The 20,694-nt window shown below is 34.0% G+C and overlaps 1 protein-coding gene across 22 annotated transcripts in view; it reads left to right on the top strand.

The window, feature by feature from the left end:
* Positions 1-20,694, top strand: part of ADAM22 (ADAM metallopeptidase domain 22) — a 230,886-nt gene that overhangs the window by 165,732 nt on the left and 44,460 nt on the right. For all 22 annotated transcript variants that reach the window (XM_019716319.3, XM_074340696.2, XM_019716291.3 and 19 more), the window contains exons 8-17: positions 864-934; positions 4,103-4,177; positions 5,833-5,904; positions 6,753-6,919; positions 8,330-8,414; positions 9,445-9,535; positions 10,692-10,743; positions 16,131-16,230; positions 18,214-18,285; positions 18,505-18,597. In XM_019716319.3, the coding sequence (XP_019571878.2) occupies positions 864-934; positions 4,103-4,177; positions 5,833-5,904; positions 6,753-6,919; positions 8,330-8,414; positions 9,445-9,535; positions 10,692-10,743; positions 16,131-16,230; positions 18,214-18,285; positions 18,505-18,597 (878 nt within the window). The remainder of the gene's footprint in view (positions 1-863; positions 935-4,102; positions 4,178-5,832; positions 5,905-6,752; positions 6,920-8,329; positions 8,415-9,444; positions 9,536-10,691; positions 10,744-16,130; positions 16,231-18,213; positions 18,286-18,504; positions 18,598-20,694) is intronic.

Below are 20,694 nucleotides of genomic sequence, written 5' to 3'. Positions count from 1 at the left end.
GAACACTTAACATAAGATCTATACTTAGCAAAATTTTTAGTACACAGTATTATATTGTTAAGTACAGGCACTAACTACAGCTACTGCTGCACAATAGATCTTTAGGACTTTGTCATCTTGTACAACTGAAACTTTGTACTCTTTGATTAATATCTTCCTGTTTTCCCTTTCCCTTAGCCCCTGGCAGCCACCATTCTACTTTCTGCTTCTTTGAGTTTGACTGTTTTAGATTCATCATTAAAGTGGTATCATGTAGTAGTATTTGTCCTTCTGTGTCTGGTTTATTTCACTTAACATAATGTCCTCCAGGTTCATCCACGTTGTCACTAATGGCAGGATTTCTTTCTTTTTAAAAGCTGAATAGTATTCAATTGTATATAGAGACATTTTCCTTATCCATTCATCCATCAGTGGACATTTAGATTACTTCTATATCTTGGCTCTTTTGAATAATGCCGCAATGAACAAGGAATTGCAGATGTCTCTTTGAGATTCTGATTTCAGTTCCTTTGGATAAATACCCAGTAGGGTTGCTGGATTCCCAACAAAGAATGTAAGGGTTTTATAGGAGAAATATGAGAAAAATTTTAATGTAATTTAGAGCAGAAATAATATTTGAGATTTTTTGAATTGTAGTCATTGATGATATATTTATTTAGCAACATTATAATTATAAAATTCATATCATGTAACTATATAATTATAATTTATAATTAATTGCCAGTTATCACAATTATTAATAATAATTCATAAAGTATAATTATATAATTTATAATTGGAAGGGCTGGTACAACTTTGCCTTGTATGAAAGTAACCTAGAATATACACTAAGTTAAATTTCATTTATGTTTATTTCCTTTTAGAATTCCAACAAGTAAACATCACTCCACCAAAATTTATTTTGAAGCCAAGATCAAAAAGGAGTAAACGGCAGGTATGTATTCACAGGAATATGTCATGATGTTTTAAAAAAACATTTGGCAATTGTCAGTCAATTGGATCTACATTAAGCTTTTGTGAGAGGGCAAATATTAGTTCAGGCATTTGTCAGGGTGTGGTAAACAGTAAGGGTGATGGATCTGTAGGAGCAGTGGAGATGGGGCCATATTATTACATAGACTCAAAAAGGATTCAAGATAGTGGTGATAATCTGGTTTCTCATCATGTAAATGGATTGTGGCGCCCCTGCTGTGACATCTCAGGTTCTTTCTACCATAGGCCTCTTCTCTTGCCTGGTATGCACCACATCATGAAAGTTACTTGTATGGTACCTATCTTTGTGTTTATCCTTTTAAAGATACTGCCTTAAGAGCGAATCTGTCAGGTTTTGAAACTGCAAAATGCAAATGTGATACTTGAGCTCTTTTGGATTCTGGAATATAAAACTAAGATGTCTCCTTTATGAATGTTCAGTGGATCTTGAACTTATAATAACAACTGTTTGTACAGTGGCTTCAAACCCCAGGAAGTAGGTACTATTATTCCTCTTTCACAGGAAAAGAAATGATGGCTCTGAAATGTGAAAATGACTTATGCAGAATTATGGAGCTGGTAAATGGTTCAGACAAAATAAGAACTCTGGTTATCAAAATTAAGTTATTATCACCATTGCGATGGTGGTGATTGTTGTGAGTGTGTATGTGGCATAAAAACACAGGATGAGATAAATAGATATGTAATGGAAGGAAACAGATATTTTCTTTTTAAAATATGTTTAATAAATATGAAATAAAATGTTTACAGACAGATTTCTAATGTGAATAATACTTGCTAAATTTTATGGAGACTTACCATGTGTCTGGCCTTGTTCTAAGAATTTTAATTGTATCAACACATTTCATCATCATCGTAATCTTATGAGGAAGGTATTAGTATTATCCACATTTTACTGATAAGGACATTGAAATATAGGAGGCCTAGATAACTTGCCATGGTCACATTGGAGTGCTTAATGGCATAGCTGAGATTCTGACCTAGGAAATCTGGTCTCAGAGAGGTTCTTATAACCACATATGCTCTATATACTGCCTCTCAGAAGCCCTTGTGTTTCATGAATTACTACCATGAGCTTTATATAATTTGGGAATATACATATATAGTGAGGACCAATTTAATAGATACAAATAATTGCCATCAGGGTTTCATTTGAAACAGTATTTATTTCATGAGTTATGAGCTGAGAGAATAGGATAATTTTCTGTGGACATGATCCTTGATGTTCGTCATACACACCTGCAATATTCAGTCATATGCTGAGCAGACAAACCCTTGACTTCTCTGAGAAACCTGTGGATCCATGGAGGCGAAGCGGTAGCAAACTGTGTGGTCATGACGGCACCTCTCTGACATTAAGAAAATGTTGAGACTTGTTAAAAATGCTACTGTATTAACTGGGAAGGTTCAGGTCTCTTCAACAATTAACAAGGCAGTTACAGCCCCAAAACATCCATTTTTAGAGACTCTTGTCACTGGATGCAGTTTATGTTATTTTTTGGTTTCCAAACACAAAATTAGAGTCTGTGATTCCCCATCAGCTTGGTATAAGAGATTTTTTTGGGGGAAAAAAGTGGTTTTGTTTTGTTTTGTTTTTAACTTTGGTAATGTGTTAGCAATGAAACAAAAATCCATGTGGCAGAATTTTCTTTTAGTTTTTTTTGAAATGCAGTACTCAAAACACACATTCATGATCAATTTAGTTTTGATTGGATACCCTCATCACAAAAATGGCCAAGTGAACAAAAGATTTGTTGAAAAAAATGTGTGTGAAATTGTGGCATAAAGGAAAAAGATTTTGCAGATCTTGTTAAAGATTGTTATAGACCAACTGTAGACAACAGAGGGGCATGGCTGCCTTAGTGGCTCTTGCCAGTAGCATTCATTGGTCATGACTTGGAAGGTGGAGAAAATTCATTGTTGAATAGACAGATATAGCTGCGCTAGATAACTCAAGACTGTTGGGAGCTCTCAAAACTATCCTAACAAATCTCCTGTATCGTTTGGGGGACCCCTAGAACCCTATCATAGGATGGGGCATGTCTCAATTTGGAGATAATGGAATAAAAGGTGCCAATCATTCAACTCCCCTTAGACCTCTCAGAGATTCTCAGGAACTTAAATTAAACCATTTGTTACAATCTCCAAGATATACTGTTAAATTAAAAAAAAGAAAGCCTGATACCAAAGAGAGTGAAATAAATGGAAGTGCAAAATAAAATATATTTCATGTTTGATTTTATATGCATAAATATTTCTGGAAGAAACCAGTAACTACACATTGTGGGGGAAGGGTAACAACTAGGTAGACGGGTAACAAAGGTGAGAGGAAGACTCACCTTATATATTTTTTATAATTTTTAAATGTTTGAACCATGTTAATTTATTGCTTACTCAAAAACTAAGTAAATTGATAAAAATGAAAAAAAATACTAAATGAATAAAGGGAAATTTTGTTTTATTTCTCCCATATATTTTAGTTTTTTATTAAAAACATTTTCAGCTTTATTGAGGTTTTATTGACAAATAAAATTGTAAGATATTTAAAGTGTACAACAGGATGATTTGATATACATTGTGATAGGATTCCCCTATGGAGTTAACACATCCATCACCTCATATATTTGCCTTTTTTTTTTTTTTTTTTTGGTGAGACCATTGAAGTTCTCTTTTAGCAAATTTAAGTTATACAGTATAGTATTGTCAATGTCCATCAGTGAATGAATGGATCAAGAAAATGTAGCATAGTGTGTGTGTGTGTGTGTGTGTGTGTGTGTGTGTGTGTGATGGAATATTATTCAGCCTTAAAAAAGAAGGAAATTCTGTCCTTTGTGATAACATGGATGAACCTAGAGGGCATTACGTGAAGTGAAATAAGCCAGACATAGAGAATTACTGTATGATATTACATGTGGAATCTAAAAAAAAAGGTCAAACTCGTCGAAACAGAGAGTAGAAAAGTGGTTGCCAGGCATGGAGATAGGGGGTACAGGCTTTCAGCTGTGAAAGGAATAAGGTCTGAAGAGCTAATGTATAATATGTTTGTTTAGTTTTTCACAGCCGAGTTCAGCAAGCTTGTTTAGGTGCTATTTCCTTTACTATATTGCAGCTTCATCGGCATCCTCGGAACGTAGAGGAAGAAACAAAATATATTGAACTAATGATTGTGAACGATCATCTCATGGTAAGATTTGCTGAAATTTTTGTTGTTTGGACTTGTTTGTGCCTAGGGTAAAAGTGGTGGGTGCACAAATATGTTTAGAAGAAAGGCACCCATAAAGTTGTAACCTAGAGAAGGTATTTACGTAAGCAAACATATTTGTTACCCATCAGCAACCTGCAACTAGGAAACATCTTAGGTAAAAGTAACAAACGGTATTTTGTGAAGTTCCAAAAATATTTCTGGGACTCATAATGTCAGGTCTTTGGATTTACTTGATTTATATGGGGCCTAATATCTGATCTTACTGAAACGGCAAGGTTTAAAAAAAAAAAGGGAACTTCATTTTATATTGAAAAAGTAAGCAAGGCACCAATAATGTGACACTGTAGTTTGTACAGCTTTATCCTAATAAAAGAAAAACAGTTTTTTTTTTCTATTTCTGTTTTGTTATGTAGTAAAGCTATACAGGAAAAGCTTATAGAGCCAAGCAGTGAAGAATTTTAGGATAAGAACCTAGTGAAACTTCCGTTTTTGTTGTCGATTATTTTGTTAATTCACTTCATGTGTATATTAAATTCGTGGGTGTATTTCAGTCAGTATGGTTATTGTTGCAGCACAGCACTGTGTTACAATGCTAATTGTTCCATGTAACCATGGTTTTGAACTAAAAACCATCTGGTACACATTGCTGAATTTTACTTAATTTCAGGTGCAAGTACCTTTGGATTTACTTTGAATGATTTATTTGAGGGAAATTGTGTCATTTATTTACATATAATTAAACAAGCAATATTAGTTTTAATTTTTGTTAATGATAGTACAACCAAGATTGAATGCTTCTTCCTTGTTCAGGCTAAGACTGAGTTTTATCTGTCTAGCTTTTTGAATTCAGTGACTGTTACTGTTTCCTGAGATTTTTTTACAGAATGAGAATAACTTGCAAAAACATAATTTTGGACATTTTAGGATATCACAAATTCAGATGTCTGTAGACATCTTTAGACAGATAATGCAAATAAATGGAACTGGGTATAAACAATAGGGCAGGGTGAGGCCTGTGGTGAAAGGGAAATCACATAGCCTGTTTAATTGGAGCAGCTGCTTCGCAGCACTTACCAGTTATTACCATGTGGGGCTGCTAATTTCCAGTGAAGCCAGAAATCAGGTATCATGTGGCACTTCCTGATTTTTATAGTAGCATTGAGGCCGAACAAGAGATATATGTGATCCACATCTAGCCTATAAGCTACCTCTTTGTGACCCTTAGGGCTTTCTTCTCCTTACTGAATAAGCCTTGTAGAACTTAACAGATTTTTATACTTTTAGCAGTATTCACATTCATTTTTTCTGACTTTGATGTACCAGTATTTGTATGTTTTGTAATTCATAGATAACATGCATATGTTTTATCATTTTGAATAATAATCCTGTGACAGAAATAAACTTGTTAATGGGACAGAACAGGTATTTTGTACTTTATCTCACAGATGACTAAACTGAGGGCTCCAACTTTTAAGCACCTTGCCTCAGACTACGCAGTATATAAAGGACTAGGTCTCAATTCTTACATTTTTTACACATCCTTAGAGAACTTGCAGTTATACCATGCTTTCTCTGCTGAGGTGATTATTGCTGATGACTCTGAAAGCCCTTCACTTGTTTTCTTTTGCTTTCAGTTCAAAAAACATCGGCTTTCAGTTGTACATACCAATACGTATGCGAAATCTGTGGTGAACATGGCAGATTTAGTAAGTATCAACCCGATTCAGTATTGTCATAGAGGAATTTTATCTCCTGATTACTAACAGAACAGATAATATGGCTCTTACATATTCATTACTCCAAATTACACTTGACCAAGTTGTCCCATAAGTCCCTGGTAACCTTGTAATTGACTTTATTGACTTTGATCTCTATATGGGAAGGTGATAAAAGGAAGTGGTCAGAGTTGCCCACAGATTTATGCCTGAAATTCCTTCCTGTATTTTTCACATTGGAAAAGAAAAGGTTGAGTCACAGCCCCTAACAAAGATACTGTGTACTCCACCAATGGAGAAACAGTCTATGAGTTGTGCCTTTTGTAAGAGTGCCCGGTGCTATGGGAACGATGCAACTAAATAATTCTACTGTACCTACTTTCCAAATCTTCCCTGACAAGGCAGTGCCAGTACCTTCTCCATGAGTTTAATTAGGGCCAGTATGGTTGTTTAGAAATTGTTTCCTAGAGAGTTTCTATTGTTCCGTTTTTGCCACGGGAACTGAAGAACGGATGGCTTCTTTGTCTAGGTTCCAGAAGGTGGCCTCAGGGAGAGCCTTGAATAAGGGTGCAAATGTTGGTCCAAAAGTGATCTTGTGTTTCCAACAGGTGCTCTGTTCTTTGGGTGTTAATTGATAAACAATTTGATTCTCTTACTCAAGGTAAATGCATGTAAATTAGAAAAACAATTATCTCCTTAAAAACAATGAAGTTTCTTACATTTTACTAAAACTCAGTTTCCGTAAAAGGAGCTTTGTAGTCCTGTTCATAAATCACTTGATTTTACCACATGTACAGCTGGTGTATTCATTTTGTTAATATTCTGTTAATGTTCTATAGATATATAAAGACCAACTTAAGACAAGGATAGTATTGGTTGCCATGGAAACCTGGGCAGCTGACAACAAGTTTGCCATATCTGAAAATCCACTGATCACCCTACGTGAGTTTATGAAATACAGGAGAGATTTTATCAAAGAGAAAAGTGATGCAGTTCACCTTTTTTCGTACGTAACTTTTGTAATGATTTATTACTTTTTTTGGTTCCATATTGTATGCTCTATGACTTGTGACTGAGTTGTGTCCATTTTACTGCATAGCACAGTTAGGATTTGACAGGGAAGATACATTTGGCAAAAGTTTTAGAGTATAAATTGTTCGAAATTATCCTGAAAATTTAAGAAGGTTAATTTTTATTATTGCATGTGTATTTCATTTAATTTTTCAAGATATTTAATCAGAGCATTAACCGAGTAAAAATACAGTTAATGTTCATAAAGGTATTCTTAACAGATTAATTACATTTTTTAAAGTTGCTGTCTTTTAAAAGTTAACATTATCTTTGTTTTTGCTTTAAGGTGAGAGCTTAGTATTTTCAGAGTTTATCTTTTATTTTTTCTTACTCCTATATGTTTAAAAAATTTTTGTTGGGTAACATGCGTATTTGATGTAATAGCAAGTTATATATTGTAGCACTTTAAAAACCGATCATTTTAAGTCAGAGCTGTTGAAGAAAATTATAAATGGAACTAAAAGTGTACATTTTGGGGGTCAAATTTACACAAAAGTTGCAAGTATACTACAAGGAAATATCCTATGCCCCTCACCCAGATTCATCAATTGTTTATATTTTGTCCCATTTGTTTTATTTCTTTCCTTCTATCCCACTTACCCCCTTCCCTTACTTTTATCTACCCAGCTATCGATTTTTTCTCCCTGAACCATTTGATAGTAACTTGGAGATGATTATCTACTGGGCCTTTAGTACTAAATACTTAAGACATTTTTTTACTATAGCAAATGATTAAAAACAGAAAATTTAACATTGATGCAATATTTTAATATATAGTTTATATTCAAATTTTACCAATTGTCTCAATAATGTCTTTTATAGCCAATTCTCCCCTTCCCTAAATCTAGGATCCAATACAGGATCACACATTGCATTAACTGTCATGTCTCTGTAGACTTCTTTAATATGAAAGATTTCTGTAGTATTTCTTTGTTTATTTTGAACTTAACATGTTTGAAGAGTGTAGGCCAGTTATTTTATAGACCGTTCCTTATTGTGGGACTTGCTGATAGTTTCTCATTATGAGATTCAAGTTATGCATTTTTGGCAGAAATACCACAGAAATGATTTTGTATCCTTTTCAGATTACAACATATTAGTACTTCTTTTTTTAATAGATATAATTCTCTTGAAGATATTTATTGATTATGTGGGAAACATCCCTCAGAAACCTTTTTCTTTGGTTATATGTGTAAACAATTTTCACATTCCTCCCTTAACTTAGGAATAAATAGTATACAAATGTTATGTGCATTGAGAAAATTAATGTGGTAAATTAATAATGAGAGGTGCTATGATGTTTGAACTGTGAGCAGTAAGTATTTTTCATTTCCTTTTCTGAAAGGGGAAGTCAATTTGAGAGTAGCCGGAGCGGGGCAGCTTATATTGGTGGGATTTGCTCGTTGCTGAAAGGAGGAGGCGTGAATGAAGTAGGTGTGAACATCTGTACAGTACAAAGTGGTATGATGGCTGAAAATGTTTTCCTAATATTTAAGAGATAATTTCTCAGTATTCCACATTTTCTAGTTGTTAGGTTGTTTTATTAACAACCAATGTGGTTACTGTAAATTGCCAGAGGACAGAATAGGGAAATAATAACAAGATAATATCTGCTCATTCTGTTCATGTTCTAACTTAGAGTGATTTCCATATTTAGCTACTTATAGATATATGGAGAAAAGTCTTCACTTTTAGCTTCACTGACAATAAGGCCCTGTTTCCCTTTGATTTTCCAGATAATTGGGTAATTTCCAGAAGCATCAGCTGACTACCTAACAACCGAATTAGAAATTTCTTCCTTCTTTGATATTTGGCAAATTTTTGGAGAAAAATACAGTCTTAGTCTTTTCAAAGGGTTCCTTCTACTCCTAAGGAACTAAGCCTGATGGAAGTGATCTAAGAGAAAAATACTTGAATCTTTGGGAGGCTATATATTGAAAAAAATATCCCTAGGTCTTCTCAAGTTACTTTTGGCCAAAGATCAACACTATTTCCTATTACTCATAACGTTCATTTTCTGAGCCATATTCTATTCAATTTGGGGAAATTTCAGAGTACAAGTGGACACACAAGCATGAACAAGTTCCATATAATTTGCATATTTATTTTTATCTTATTATCGAAAAAACTGTTTTAATTATATGCAAGTACTAAGTTTTTTAGAAAAGTCACTGGTGAAATTTGCACTCAGAATTAAATTTAACTTTCCAAACCCAAAAGTTGATGATTCCCTGGCTTCTAGTTTTCCCTGTAAGACTTAATCAAACACTAATTTATTTCTTACCACTTCTTTCCAAATGCTCAATAGTTCAGCACCAGCTATTGTGTGTTCAAACTGTGATAAACGAAATGCTTAGAAATTACTTATTTTCAATTATATTGTGAATTTTTTTCTCTGGCCCATCTTAAATAAAGAATAATTTGCATTTACACGTATTTAATTTTTTTTTTGTTTTTCAGTTTGGGAAAACTGATTTAATGGCAGTTACTCTTGCCCAGTCATTAGCCCATAATATTGGTATTATCTCAGACAAAAGAAAGTTAGCAAGTGGTAAGTTTAAGTACATGTGTGGTTTAATTATATTTTAAAAAGACTATCTGTAAAATATTTTGGAGAATGAGATTCTTTAATTCAGTTGCTTGATCAAAAGAGTTTGGGTGATAGTATAAGATAAGTAGCCAGGGCACAAAATAATTTTTTCAAAAGTAATACAAGGTAATAATTACATTGCAGATTAAAATTTATCCATGTGTAATAACTATTTATAGCTATGTGATGATAAATTCATAGTTGAATTTTACTTAAAAAGGGATAAAATAAGCTCAGTTTGGTAATTTTAAATGGTCAGAGTCATGGGCATATAGTTTTAAGATATTCTGTTTTATTATGGTTTATTTAAACCATCACTTAATATGGACACAGAGGTTGAATTTGCCTGCCAGGTTGGATCAGACCTGATAAACGGCTTAGTAAAATATGGACCTAGTAAAATATGTTAGGTTTAGCATCTATGAAGAATATATTTTTCCTAACTTACTTCACCAAGAATGGTTAAACACTATGTATGTTGAGTAAGTTGATTATAACAATGTTTATTTTATTATTTTAATAATGAATATTGTAAATATGTTTTTATATTAATAATGATTACCATTTATGGAGTACTCATTATATGACAGACAATTGAGTGCCAGTATTATCTATTAATACATCTAGATGCTCATTTAATTCTTTAGATAATCCTGCAAGAAATACATTATTAGCCCCATTTTACAGATAAGATGACTAGATCTTAAAGGGAATGTCTCCAAGATTACACAAGATTACATTGATAAGCCCAGGTATTGAACCCAGGTGTCCGATTCTGAAGCCTAACCAATTTACTATACTGCCTTCTACCAGCCTTGGTGTAGAAGCTTTTTAAAATGAACAGGAAGTTGTTAGAATTCCCATAAATGCTTATGAAACCAGTATCCTGTAGTGGTATATCACTATTTTATTGGCATTTGATTGTATTTTATTTAAGCCATCTTAAGTGAATGCTTTAAAGATAGGACCACTTGTTGAAATAGCGAAAGATTTAAGTTTAGTAAAAATTATATAATCTTGATAGGGCCCGAGTGAAAATACACTTTTAAAAATAGGAACTACTCTAACGCACCTGGTTTTACTTTGTAATAAGTCATGTGTATTCATTTTTTCTTAGGTGAATGTAAATGTGAGGACACGTGGTCTGGATGCATAATGGGAGACACTGGGTGAGCCACTTCTATTTGAAAATAATTCACTTTTCCTTTCCCCGCTATACTATTGTCTGTCTAAGAATATGACACTCAGAAACTTAGTGCATGGAACCTCACCCCAGACATTTAAGAGAAAATCAGAAGTAGATTTTCTCAGTGGCTTTGTATGCAAGTATTTTTCACAAAAGAATCTCTTCTTTATGAAAACAATTGATGTCTATAAAGCTAGTAGATCAAAGACTTTTTTAACATTGATTCTAGGCGGGAAATGAGAAAAAACTTTGTTCTTGATGGCTTACATACTAGCTCCCTTTTTATCTTTCTCAATTCTGATAAATGGGTTATAAACACTAGTGTGCTGCTAAGTTGTCTCTCAAAAACAAAAACAAAAGAGCCCAGATTTGCAGCTTCTCAGATTTCCAGCAGCCTTCTACCATATGTAGAAACATATAGTGCAAATACTACAAAGATTGATTTCCAGCTACCAGTGGTGTGTCACTGAACAAGAAGTGGGAAGAGTTGTCACATTTACTCTCCTGAGAAAGGTTTTCATTTTTTTACTGTCCTACCCATCACACATGATCGGGTACTTATCCTCCATTCTTTCTAGTGCACAACCATTCCTTTCATGCCAAGCTTATCATTACCATCTTACTTTAAACTTGTATCATCTTGGGCGTTTGTTTCAGTAACATGCCAGATACTCAGGCAGCTTTCAGGCTCTCTTTCTCCCTTTCGGAACTCCACTGCCATCACAATCAAAAAAAGGTATAAAGAGTAAAAGAATGAACACTTGTATAACTATCACCCTGCTTAAAAAAAAAAAAACAACACACAAAAAATAAACTGCCTGCATAATTAAATCCGCCTTGTGTTCTCTCTTATTGGTCCCCAGGTCCAGCCAAGGTAACCATCTTGAATTTGGTTAATATCATCACAGATCCTTTTTGATACTTTTATTGTATGTGTTTGTATTTGTGTTGAAGTACTATACAGCATTGCTTTGCATATTTTCAGTTTATGTGAAAGGCCTCATACTATATGTATTCTTCTGTGACCTGTTTTTTTGATCAACTCTGTATTTGTTATATTTATCCATGCTGATAATATATAGTTCTAGTTCATTGACTGTATAGGGCACAGTTTCTCCATTATCCTCGTAAGGCACCTGGATTTGTGTCAGACACGTGAATTTTATTTTCCTGCTCAGAACTTTTGTTGAGTCTCTGTTATCTAAAGGATAAGGTTCAAATTCCTTCCCCCAATATTTAAATGTCCATAATCTTTCTTCATCCTCATTTGCAATCTTATTTTCCACTTTCATGATCAGTTTGCTAACCGTTATTATACGAAGTGTGATCAAACAATACAGTGAATGTTTAAATAAAATTTATTACCGTAAAAGACACATTGCCATTAATCTCCCTCAAAATACTCCCCCTTGCTTCAAACACACTTACCCCATCGTTCTTGCCACTTTCTGAAACAGTTCTGGAAGTCCTCTTTTATGAGTGTCTTTAGTTGCACTGTCGTGGCTGCCCCGATGTCCTGAATCATTTTGACTCTGGGGAAGAGCCAGAAGTCACATGAAGCCAGATCCAGTGAATAAGGTGGATGAGGACACACCGTAATCTTTTTATTTGACAGAAGCTGCCATACCAGAAGCTATGTATGACATGGAACCTTTCTGTTGTGATCACAAAATATGGTGAATGCTGCTGCTGAGTGCCATCCAATGGAAAGGCAGGGATCTTCAATATAAGAAGCAGTGCGTTGAAACTTAGTAATGGTGTGTGACAAGTTTCTAGTTATTTGGTGCAGTCTGCAGTCAGTTGGGTATGAGTTATGCTTGAGAGAAGATGTGTTTTAAAGTGTACCATAAATCATCCCCTGTCATGACAATGCTCCATGTCACACATAGCTTCTGGTATATGGCAATTTCTGTCAAATAAAAACATTATGGTGTGTCCTCATCCACCTTATTCACTGGATCTGACACCGTGTGACTTCTGGCTCTTCCCCAAAGTCAAAATGATTCAGGACATCGAGGCAGCCAGGAGCACGCAACTAAAGACACTCATGAAAGAGGACTTCCAGAACTGCTTCAAAAAGTGGTAAGAACCAAGGGGTAAGTATGCTCACAGTGAGGGGGAGTATTCTGAAGGGGATTAATGGCAATGTGTCATTTACTGTAATAAGTTCTTTTTATTTAAACATTCACCGTGTTATTTGATCACACCTCATACATGAGTTTCCAGCCTCTTGATTTCTTCAAGAATTCCAGCCTCTTCATCTGGAATTTTCATTTTTCTCTATCTAACCACGTTTCTAGTGATTTGAAATTTATTATAAGTTTTAACTCCTGCATTATAATTTAATTCTGTATGTGCTATACTTCCCCTCATCAATTAGTTGCACATTTTTGAGGATTACATCTTACACTAATTGATATTTTTGTCAGACTTCACACCATAATATCTTGTACAGACTTGATTTTCAAGAAATATTTATTGATTATATTTGAATGTTGAACTCCCAATATATGTATGACAAGGAAAATAAATGGTGGAGGGCAAGTACATGCAATCATATATTTAAATATATATTTTTAAATATCTTTGAACATTTTGTTTAGTAATAAGAGGGAATTAAAAAGATCCTTTTTTATAGTTGTAATTTTCCAACAATTACTGAATTTCATGCTAGAGGTTCTTGTCTTTTAAATGCTATTTAGTATATTATACTTGATTATTCTGAATAACTATTAAGCACAAAATTTTATAGACAACCTGCCTAGCATTAAGCATAATGAATACCAAAATCAAATGGCAACACTCAGATATGTACAGCTCTTTGCATTGGAACTCTTCTTACATCAAATACTGTGTTTCCCCGAAAATAAGACCTAACTGGACAATCAGCTCTAATGCATCTTTTGGAGCAAAAATTAATATAAGACCCGGTCTTATTTTACTATAATATAAGACCGGGTCTTATATAATACAATATAGTATAAGACCGGGTCTTATATTAATTTTTGCTCCAAAAGATGCATTAGAGCTGATTGTCCAGCTAGGTTTTATTTTCAGGGAAACACAGTAGATGCATTTAAGGGAAAAGCTCTTTGCATAAAACATTGTCTGGTATGATGCTATGTATAATTTGATCTGTGCCAAACATCACCTAACAGCACTAATTATGGATTTATATTTCCCATGGGTACATTACCTCCCATTTCTACTTTCTGAAGTTCCTCTGTACTGCTTAATGTTGGAAAGCATTGTTGAACTGAATACCAGGCCTATTTAAAGTTCCTATAAAAATTAAGATTTTAAGAATGCATTGAATACAATAGATATGTTACACTGCAAAAAAGGTTTGGGGCAGAGCCTAGGGAGATACATGATATCTGCTTTCAGGTATTTGAAGATGTAGTAGAGGAATTAGTCTTATTTGATATAGATAACAACACAGACTGTAACTGTCGGAAGTCAGATGTGGCACAGTGAAGGTAAGAGCAAGCTATAAATCTAAACTGCTCCTGTGAGGGAAATTCCCTGTCAGTGTTGGAGAGCAGGCTGAACTTCCAGCTGTGTAATGGGCAGCAGGTTGGGCCAGGCTGAGATCTCTGATAGCCCTTTGCAGGTCAGAGGCTGAACTAGGCTTTGACTTCTAAGGGTCCAACACTTAAGAATTAGTGACTTTCTTCTTTGACAGTAGAAGCCATCTCAGGTTTTGACTGGTAGAATAAATGGGAAACTTGAAGAAAATCCTATTTAATTTCCATAACTTTGGCAGAGATATGCAGAATGGATTCATGGGTATGGTGATAAAAACATTGGCTGAGGGGTTGGCATTGAAAAGAAAAAAGGAAGTAATATATGTATGCAAATCTTTAAATAAAGCATAAAATGTATGACTTGATAGGAAAGTAAAGTGAAGGAAGTAAAGTAGTTCAGAGAATTTAAACCTGAGACAGCTTTATTTGGAGAGTTTGGCATGAAATGCTTGAAAAATGAGTTTAGGGTAAATAATCATTGTCAATTCCATTAATTAATTCAAAAAACGTTAAACACTATGCTTTCAGGAAGTAGGGATATAAATGAACATAGTCTTTGCAGGCTAATGGGAGAGATGTTATAAAAACTATCGATTACTATCTTAATTGTATTTTCACTATTATAAAAGCTCAATGTAAAACAATTTTTTAAAAATATAGAAAATAAAATTTTTATCACTTTTCTCACTATCCAGTGATAACCATGGTTAATGTTGAAATAAACAATGTTAAAATAATGTTTAAATCCCAGTATTTTTTCTTTCCATTTTTATTGTTCTTTTATATAATTTGGGTCCCTTTGGATATTTAACTGTTTATTCATTTTTTTTACTTAACATTGTACAGTCAGCATTTTTCTGAGTTTTCATTCTTGAACACTGTGATTATTAATAACTATTTTATTAATATGTCACAGTTTAGTTAACAGTTTTACTATTGAACATTTAGGTTATTTTCATGTTATTTGCTATTATAAATTGTGCCACCATAAATATCTTTGTTCAGACATCTTTGTACACATAGTGAATTATATCCTCAAGAAAATTTATAAAAGGAGAATTACTATATCTAAGGATATTTCTCATTTTGAAGATTTTTATTGCATATTGCAAAATTGCTCTATAGTCAAGTTTCTTTTTCTATTGACCTCTTATAATGTTATTACTTTTTTTGGTATACATTTTTTGTGTGTGTGTGTGAAACAATCTGAAACTTGAAGAACCTTTTTGTCCCTGAATCATAAGTTATTAACTTGGTGCCTATCACCCCTAAAACCTTAATACACATGTCTACAAACTAGGGCATCCTCCTACAAAACCACAGTACAACCAGAAAAATCATCTAAGTCTTAGCCCTCATTCAAGACTGGCCCTGAGTTTCAGTGGTTTTTATGTCTCTTTAGCGTCCTGCAGTCTGAAACAGTACCTGTCTTGTTTGACTTCCATAGCCTTTACACATTTGTAGATTATAGGTCAGTTATTTTGTAGAATGCTTTGCAGTTTGGGTTCCAGCCTAGTAATATTTAGGAAAGACTTATTACAAAACAAATTATTTCTAACTCTCTTTAATCAAAATTACAGGTACAATATGTATGTGTTTCCTTTGAATATGTTTGCACATAATGAAGAACCCATAGTTACTGTTAGTCACCAAATGAAGAATTTGGAAATATACTGATGGAGTAAAACTCTTAGGGATTAAATGTAATTGTTGTACATAAGTAGAATTTATTTTTTCATTTTTAAGAAAATGTATAATTTTGACAGTGTTCAATTTTAAGACTGATACACAAACAAGGGAGACGAAAATTGTACTCAGCTATTACTTTTCTTCTCTCTTAAAGCTATTATCTTCCAAAGAAGTTCACCCAGTGTAACATTGAAGAGTATCATGACTTCCTAAATAGTGGAGGTGGCGCCTGCCTTTTCAACAAACCTTCTAAGGTAATAAGCGTGATCAGAGTTACTAGTTATTAATCTTTCTAAAGTATAATAAAGACACATTTTCAACCATTGGATCTCATAAAAGAGTTTTTCAACTTGGCTTATATGTACATAGTCTAAACTTGCTGAATATCTGCATTTTCAAAGTCAGCTTTAATCTTGAGCTTCGGGGACTATTCTGATGGAAATAGAAAGCAGGTAGAAATAAGAGTGCTTTCTGAAAATTTTCCATTTTCTTTTTATCTGGCCAAATGATGATTCCAGGTTAGCTTACAAAAATGGTTTCATTTTGCCTTTCATTTTCATTTTCTTGGTGAGCTTTTTGCCCCCGTGGATACCTAATCACAGCTCATCCCGGTAGAAAGGAAAGCATATCTTTCCTCATCACTCCCTACCACTATGTTTAGAATGAGCAGTATGATTAAAATGGCAAGTTTCTCAGTGTGAAAACCAAATCTGCTTCAAGAAGGAAAGGAGAAAGTCTTTCCGTACTTAGACTTTGTCAGGGGCTTTCACAATTTGTGGACCATCCTCTGATTACTGACTGGAAGGCAGGTCTTCCTCCTATATCTGGAATACTTTGCAGATTAAAGTGGATTGCTTTCTCCTTGTTCAGTATGTGAACTGTGACATGCTTCTGGGCACCACAGCGATATGTAGCATTGCTTTTGTAATCATTTACCTGCTTTCGTTCTCTGTTCACTCCAGTGAAATTTAGGAAATGCATCACATTGCACTGAAAAGCGAATTGATGATTTTAAGTATCTTTCCAAAAGCTTCAGAAGTAATAATTGAACTAAATTCCTGCTGCTATAAATGAAAAACAATTCAAGTCTTTTTACCAAAATAACTGATTATTCTGAACCCAGAGTAAGAGAATAAGAGTATTTTTCATCTGGATAAGTTTTAGTTTTGGCTTTCAAAGCTTTCTCATTTGTTATGATTCCTTTCGACTGAAAATGAAATGTAGAGATGAGTGGATTCTTTTGTTGGAGAGGGGAGAGTATTTGAAATTAGGTTGGGATTCTTTTGTTGTTGTTGTTGCTTTTTTAAATTTCATTTTGCTTTTTCCCTCTAGCTAGTTAAGAACGTGTGTGTGTGTGTGTGTGTGTTCATAGGTGTGTATTCACTTTCATTCTATGATACATAGATTTTGATTAACTTTTGAATGGTTGTTATATGTGTGGAGCATAGCAACTATTTACTAATTTTATCTATCATCACAAGATAAATTATATTCAAATGATAATATCGATGGAGAGTTAAAAAGTGAAAATCTTAAAATGTACTCTTGTACAGGCCAAAAACTGCTTCTGTCTCTAGGGCAAATTATCATTGCTGTTCTCTGTAGAAATGTATTAATAGGAGGAGCTATATTTTGTATTAAATAAATCAATGAATTTGTTATTTTGTGATGTTTTCCTTATTGTCAGTGAAATAGCTTTCACAAAGAAATATAATTAATAAAGGGCTTTTCACAGGTAATTGAACTTGATCCTCACAACAATTTGTGATGTAGATGGGCAGCTAATATTATTCCTGTTTTAAATACTAAAATACTTGGATTCTGAGATGGCAAGCTGTTTGCCCAAGATAAGTAGCTGAGCCAAGATTTGAATCCAGACATTCTGACTCTAAATCCCTTGCTTCCTGTTTGAAGGAAATGAAATTTCAGAAGTCAGTCTGGTTTGGCTTTAATCAATGGCTAGATCATCTTTTATTTTGGTGGCATTTATCAGACCCTACTTGGTATATATGTTATATATATAAATATGATTAAATCCGAACCGGAAATAATATTAGACACTTTTGTTCTAAAGTTCCCAGTTCTAAATTTATAGAAAGTCATGCTTTCTGTTTAGGAAAATAAAAATATACTTTGGAATAACTAACAGATATGCCAGAAGTATAGGTGTGGCCCTTGTGGTCTCTTATAAGGTCTTTAATGTTGGTTTTTCTATATTTTTGGTTTTCATTCCACAGCTTCTTGATCCCCCTGAGTGTGGCAATGGCTTCATTGAAACTGGAGAGGAGTGTGACTGTGGGACCCCGGCAGTAAGTCTCTGGATGTTTTGATGATTTTTTAAGGTTATTCAGGGTCATTCCAGGTACACACACCGAGACATACAGAGCAAGTGTTATGCCTGGAAATTTTAAAAGATTTGTGGAAGAAAGATTATTATTGTGAAGCTATACATTTACTTTAGAAAATATTCTGGTGCTTTCAGGAAAATAATCATGTTCTGATGTTTTGCCAATGTTTATATTCCTTAGGAATGTGTCCTTCAAGGAGCAGAGTGTTGTAAGAAATGCACCTTGACTCAAGACTCTCAATGCAGTGATGGTCTTTGTTGTAAAAAGTGCAAGGTAAATAAATGCTGATTCTTAACCAATTGACAGAAAAGAGGACATATCAGATTAAATTGCTAAGGCTGGTAAATATACTCTAATAACAATAGTAGTACCTAACACATGTTAAATGATTAAGTACCAGGGGCTTTACAAGAGCCTCACAAAATTTGATGAGGTATAGTAACTATTTTTATTCCCATCTAACAGATAAGAACACTGAGTCTTGTAGTGGTTAAGCAGTTTGCCCAGGGTCTTACACCAAGCAAGTCAGGGAGCTAGGGCGTGAACTTTTGTCCTTCCCAGAGTTTGTCCTCTCGCTTCTGCCTCCCTGAGGAGCATGTACATTAAATAATACTAGGTGTTTAATCTTTGAATTATGTTTTTCCTTTCTTGTAAAGCCAAGCAGGTATTCAGTAGAACTTTTTCTTGCTTCTCAGCTTGGTATATCTCTTGCATAGCTGTTGAGGGACCAAAAGGAATACTTTTAGACATGGTCACACCTTAATGTGTTGAGTATGAGAGTTTAAAATGCATCTTTTTAAAAAATGTTTTTTCTAGTTTTATTGAGATACGATTGACATACAGCCCTGTATAAGTTTAAAGTATACAACAGCATAATGACTTGACTTACATATATTGTGAAATGATTACCATAATAAATTTAGTTACTATACATCATTTCATAAAGATACCAAAAAAAAAAAAAAAAGAAAAGTAGTATTTTTCCTTGTGATGAGAACTCTTAGGATCCTTAATAATGTTTAAAAATTCCATACAGCAGTGTTAACTATAAGCATCATATTTTACCTTATATCCCAGTACTTATTTACCTTATAGCTGAGAGTGTGTACCTTTTGACCATCATCCAATTCGTCCAATAGTTTCTTAAGTCATCAAAAATGTTAATGTACATTTAGATACAAATATACATATAGAATGATATTTTGGTTTTAGAAGAATTATTCCATCTATAAATCTCAAGACACTGTGGGCAGTAAATTCTAAATAAATTAAACTGCTGCCAAATGTTTATTTTGATGCTTTTCTTTTTAATAAAATGCATCTTTAAACACATTATCTGTTTTCATTCTCCCAATAGCATCCTCATACCTGTCTCCAAATATTTAAACCTTTCCATCAAGACTAAGAGTTACTTGAGGCTTACCTTTTTCAAAGAAACCTATTTCTTTTTTCTCTTCTGGTACAATAGTCTACATTATTTCTGAGGTTTAATATCTACCTCTTTTAGTCTGTACATTTTATGGAAGCAGAGCCCAGGACTAACACAGTACTTGGTACAGGTTCTTAGTAAATATTTGTTGCATGAATGAATGAATCTGTGCAGCAATCTCTTACTAATTATTTGCTGATTAATTAACTTTAGTATAAGAGTTAAGACAGGGTAGAATATGAACCTATCATATGAAGTATCTACTGAGTGCCAGAGAGAGTGGTAAGCACTTTTAATTTATATTGTCTTGTGTCTGCATTTCTCAATGCGGGCACTATTGACATTTGGGGCCAGATAATTCTTTGTCGTGAGGGTGTGTCTTGTTTATTGTAGAATATTTAGCAGCTTCCTGGTCTTCTACCACATGCAAGCACCACCCCTCCCAGTCATGATAACCAAAAATGTCTCCAGATATTGCCAAATGTCCCCTCAGGGGCAAAATCACTCCTGGTTAGACCGCTATCTTAGATGATGCTTGCAACCACACTTTTGGGGTCGGCATTATTATCCATATTTTTCACTTGAACAATCCCAGTCTCAAGGAAGTGAAATAACCTGCATAGGTTCATTCAGCCAGAACGGAATAAATGTTCACTTACATCCCAGATCTGCTGGTAGCTATTTCTGTTGTTTCCGCTTGAGCACCATGTCTCTGGCAGGTTTTTAAGACAAGAAAGGCCCTGGCAGAGATCTCTGAAAGCATTTTCTAAAAAAGGAAGATTAAACTAGAGGTGAAAGAGATGTATTTTCATTTTGGCTGCCTCAACTATTTATTCTGACAGCTTTTCCAACTGCCTTAACAAGGGATCCCCAATCTTCATGTTAATCCTTGGTGATTTAAGTCTGCCTGTCCATAAAATGCATTTGATGATGCCATTTTT

The sequence above is a fragment of the Rhinolophus sinicus genome, chromosome 4 (assembly GCF_057876585.1).
Source record: "Rhinolophus sinicus isolate RSI-liver-muscle chromosome 4, RSI-T2T, whole genome shotgun sequence".
Classification (NCBI taxonomy): Eukaryota; Metazoa; Chordata; class Mammalia; order Chiroptera; family Rhinolophidae; genus Rhinolophus; species Rhinolophus sinicus.
This window is presented reverse-complemented; position numbering and strand designations above follow the sequence as displayed.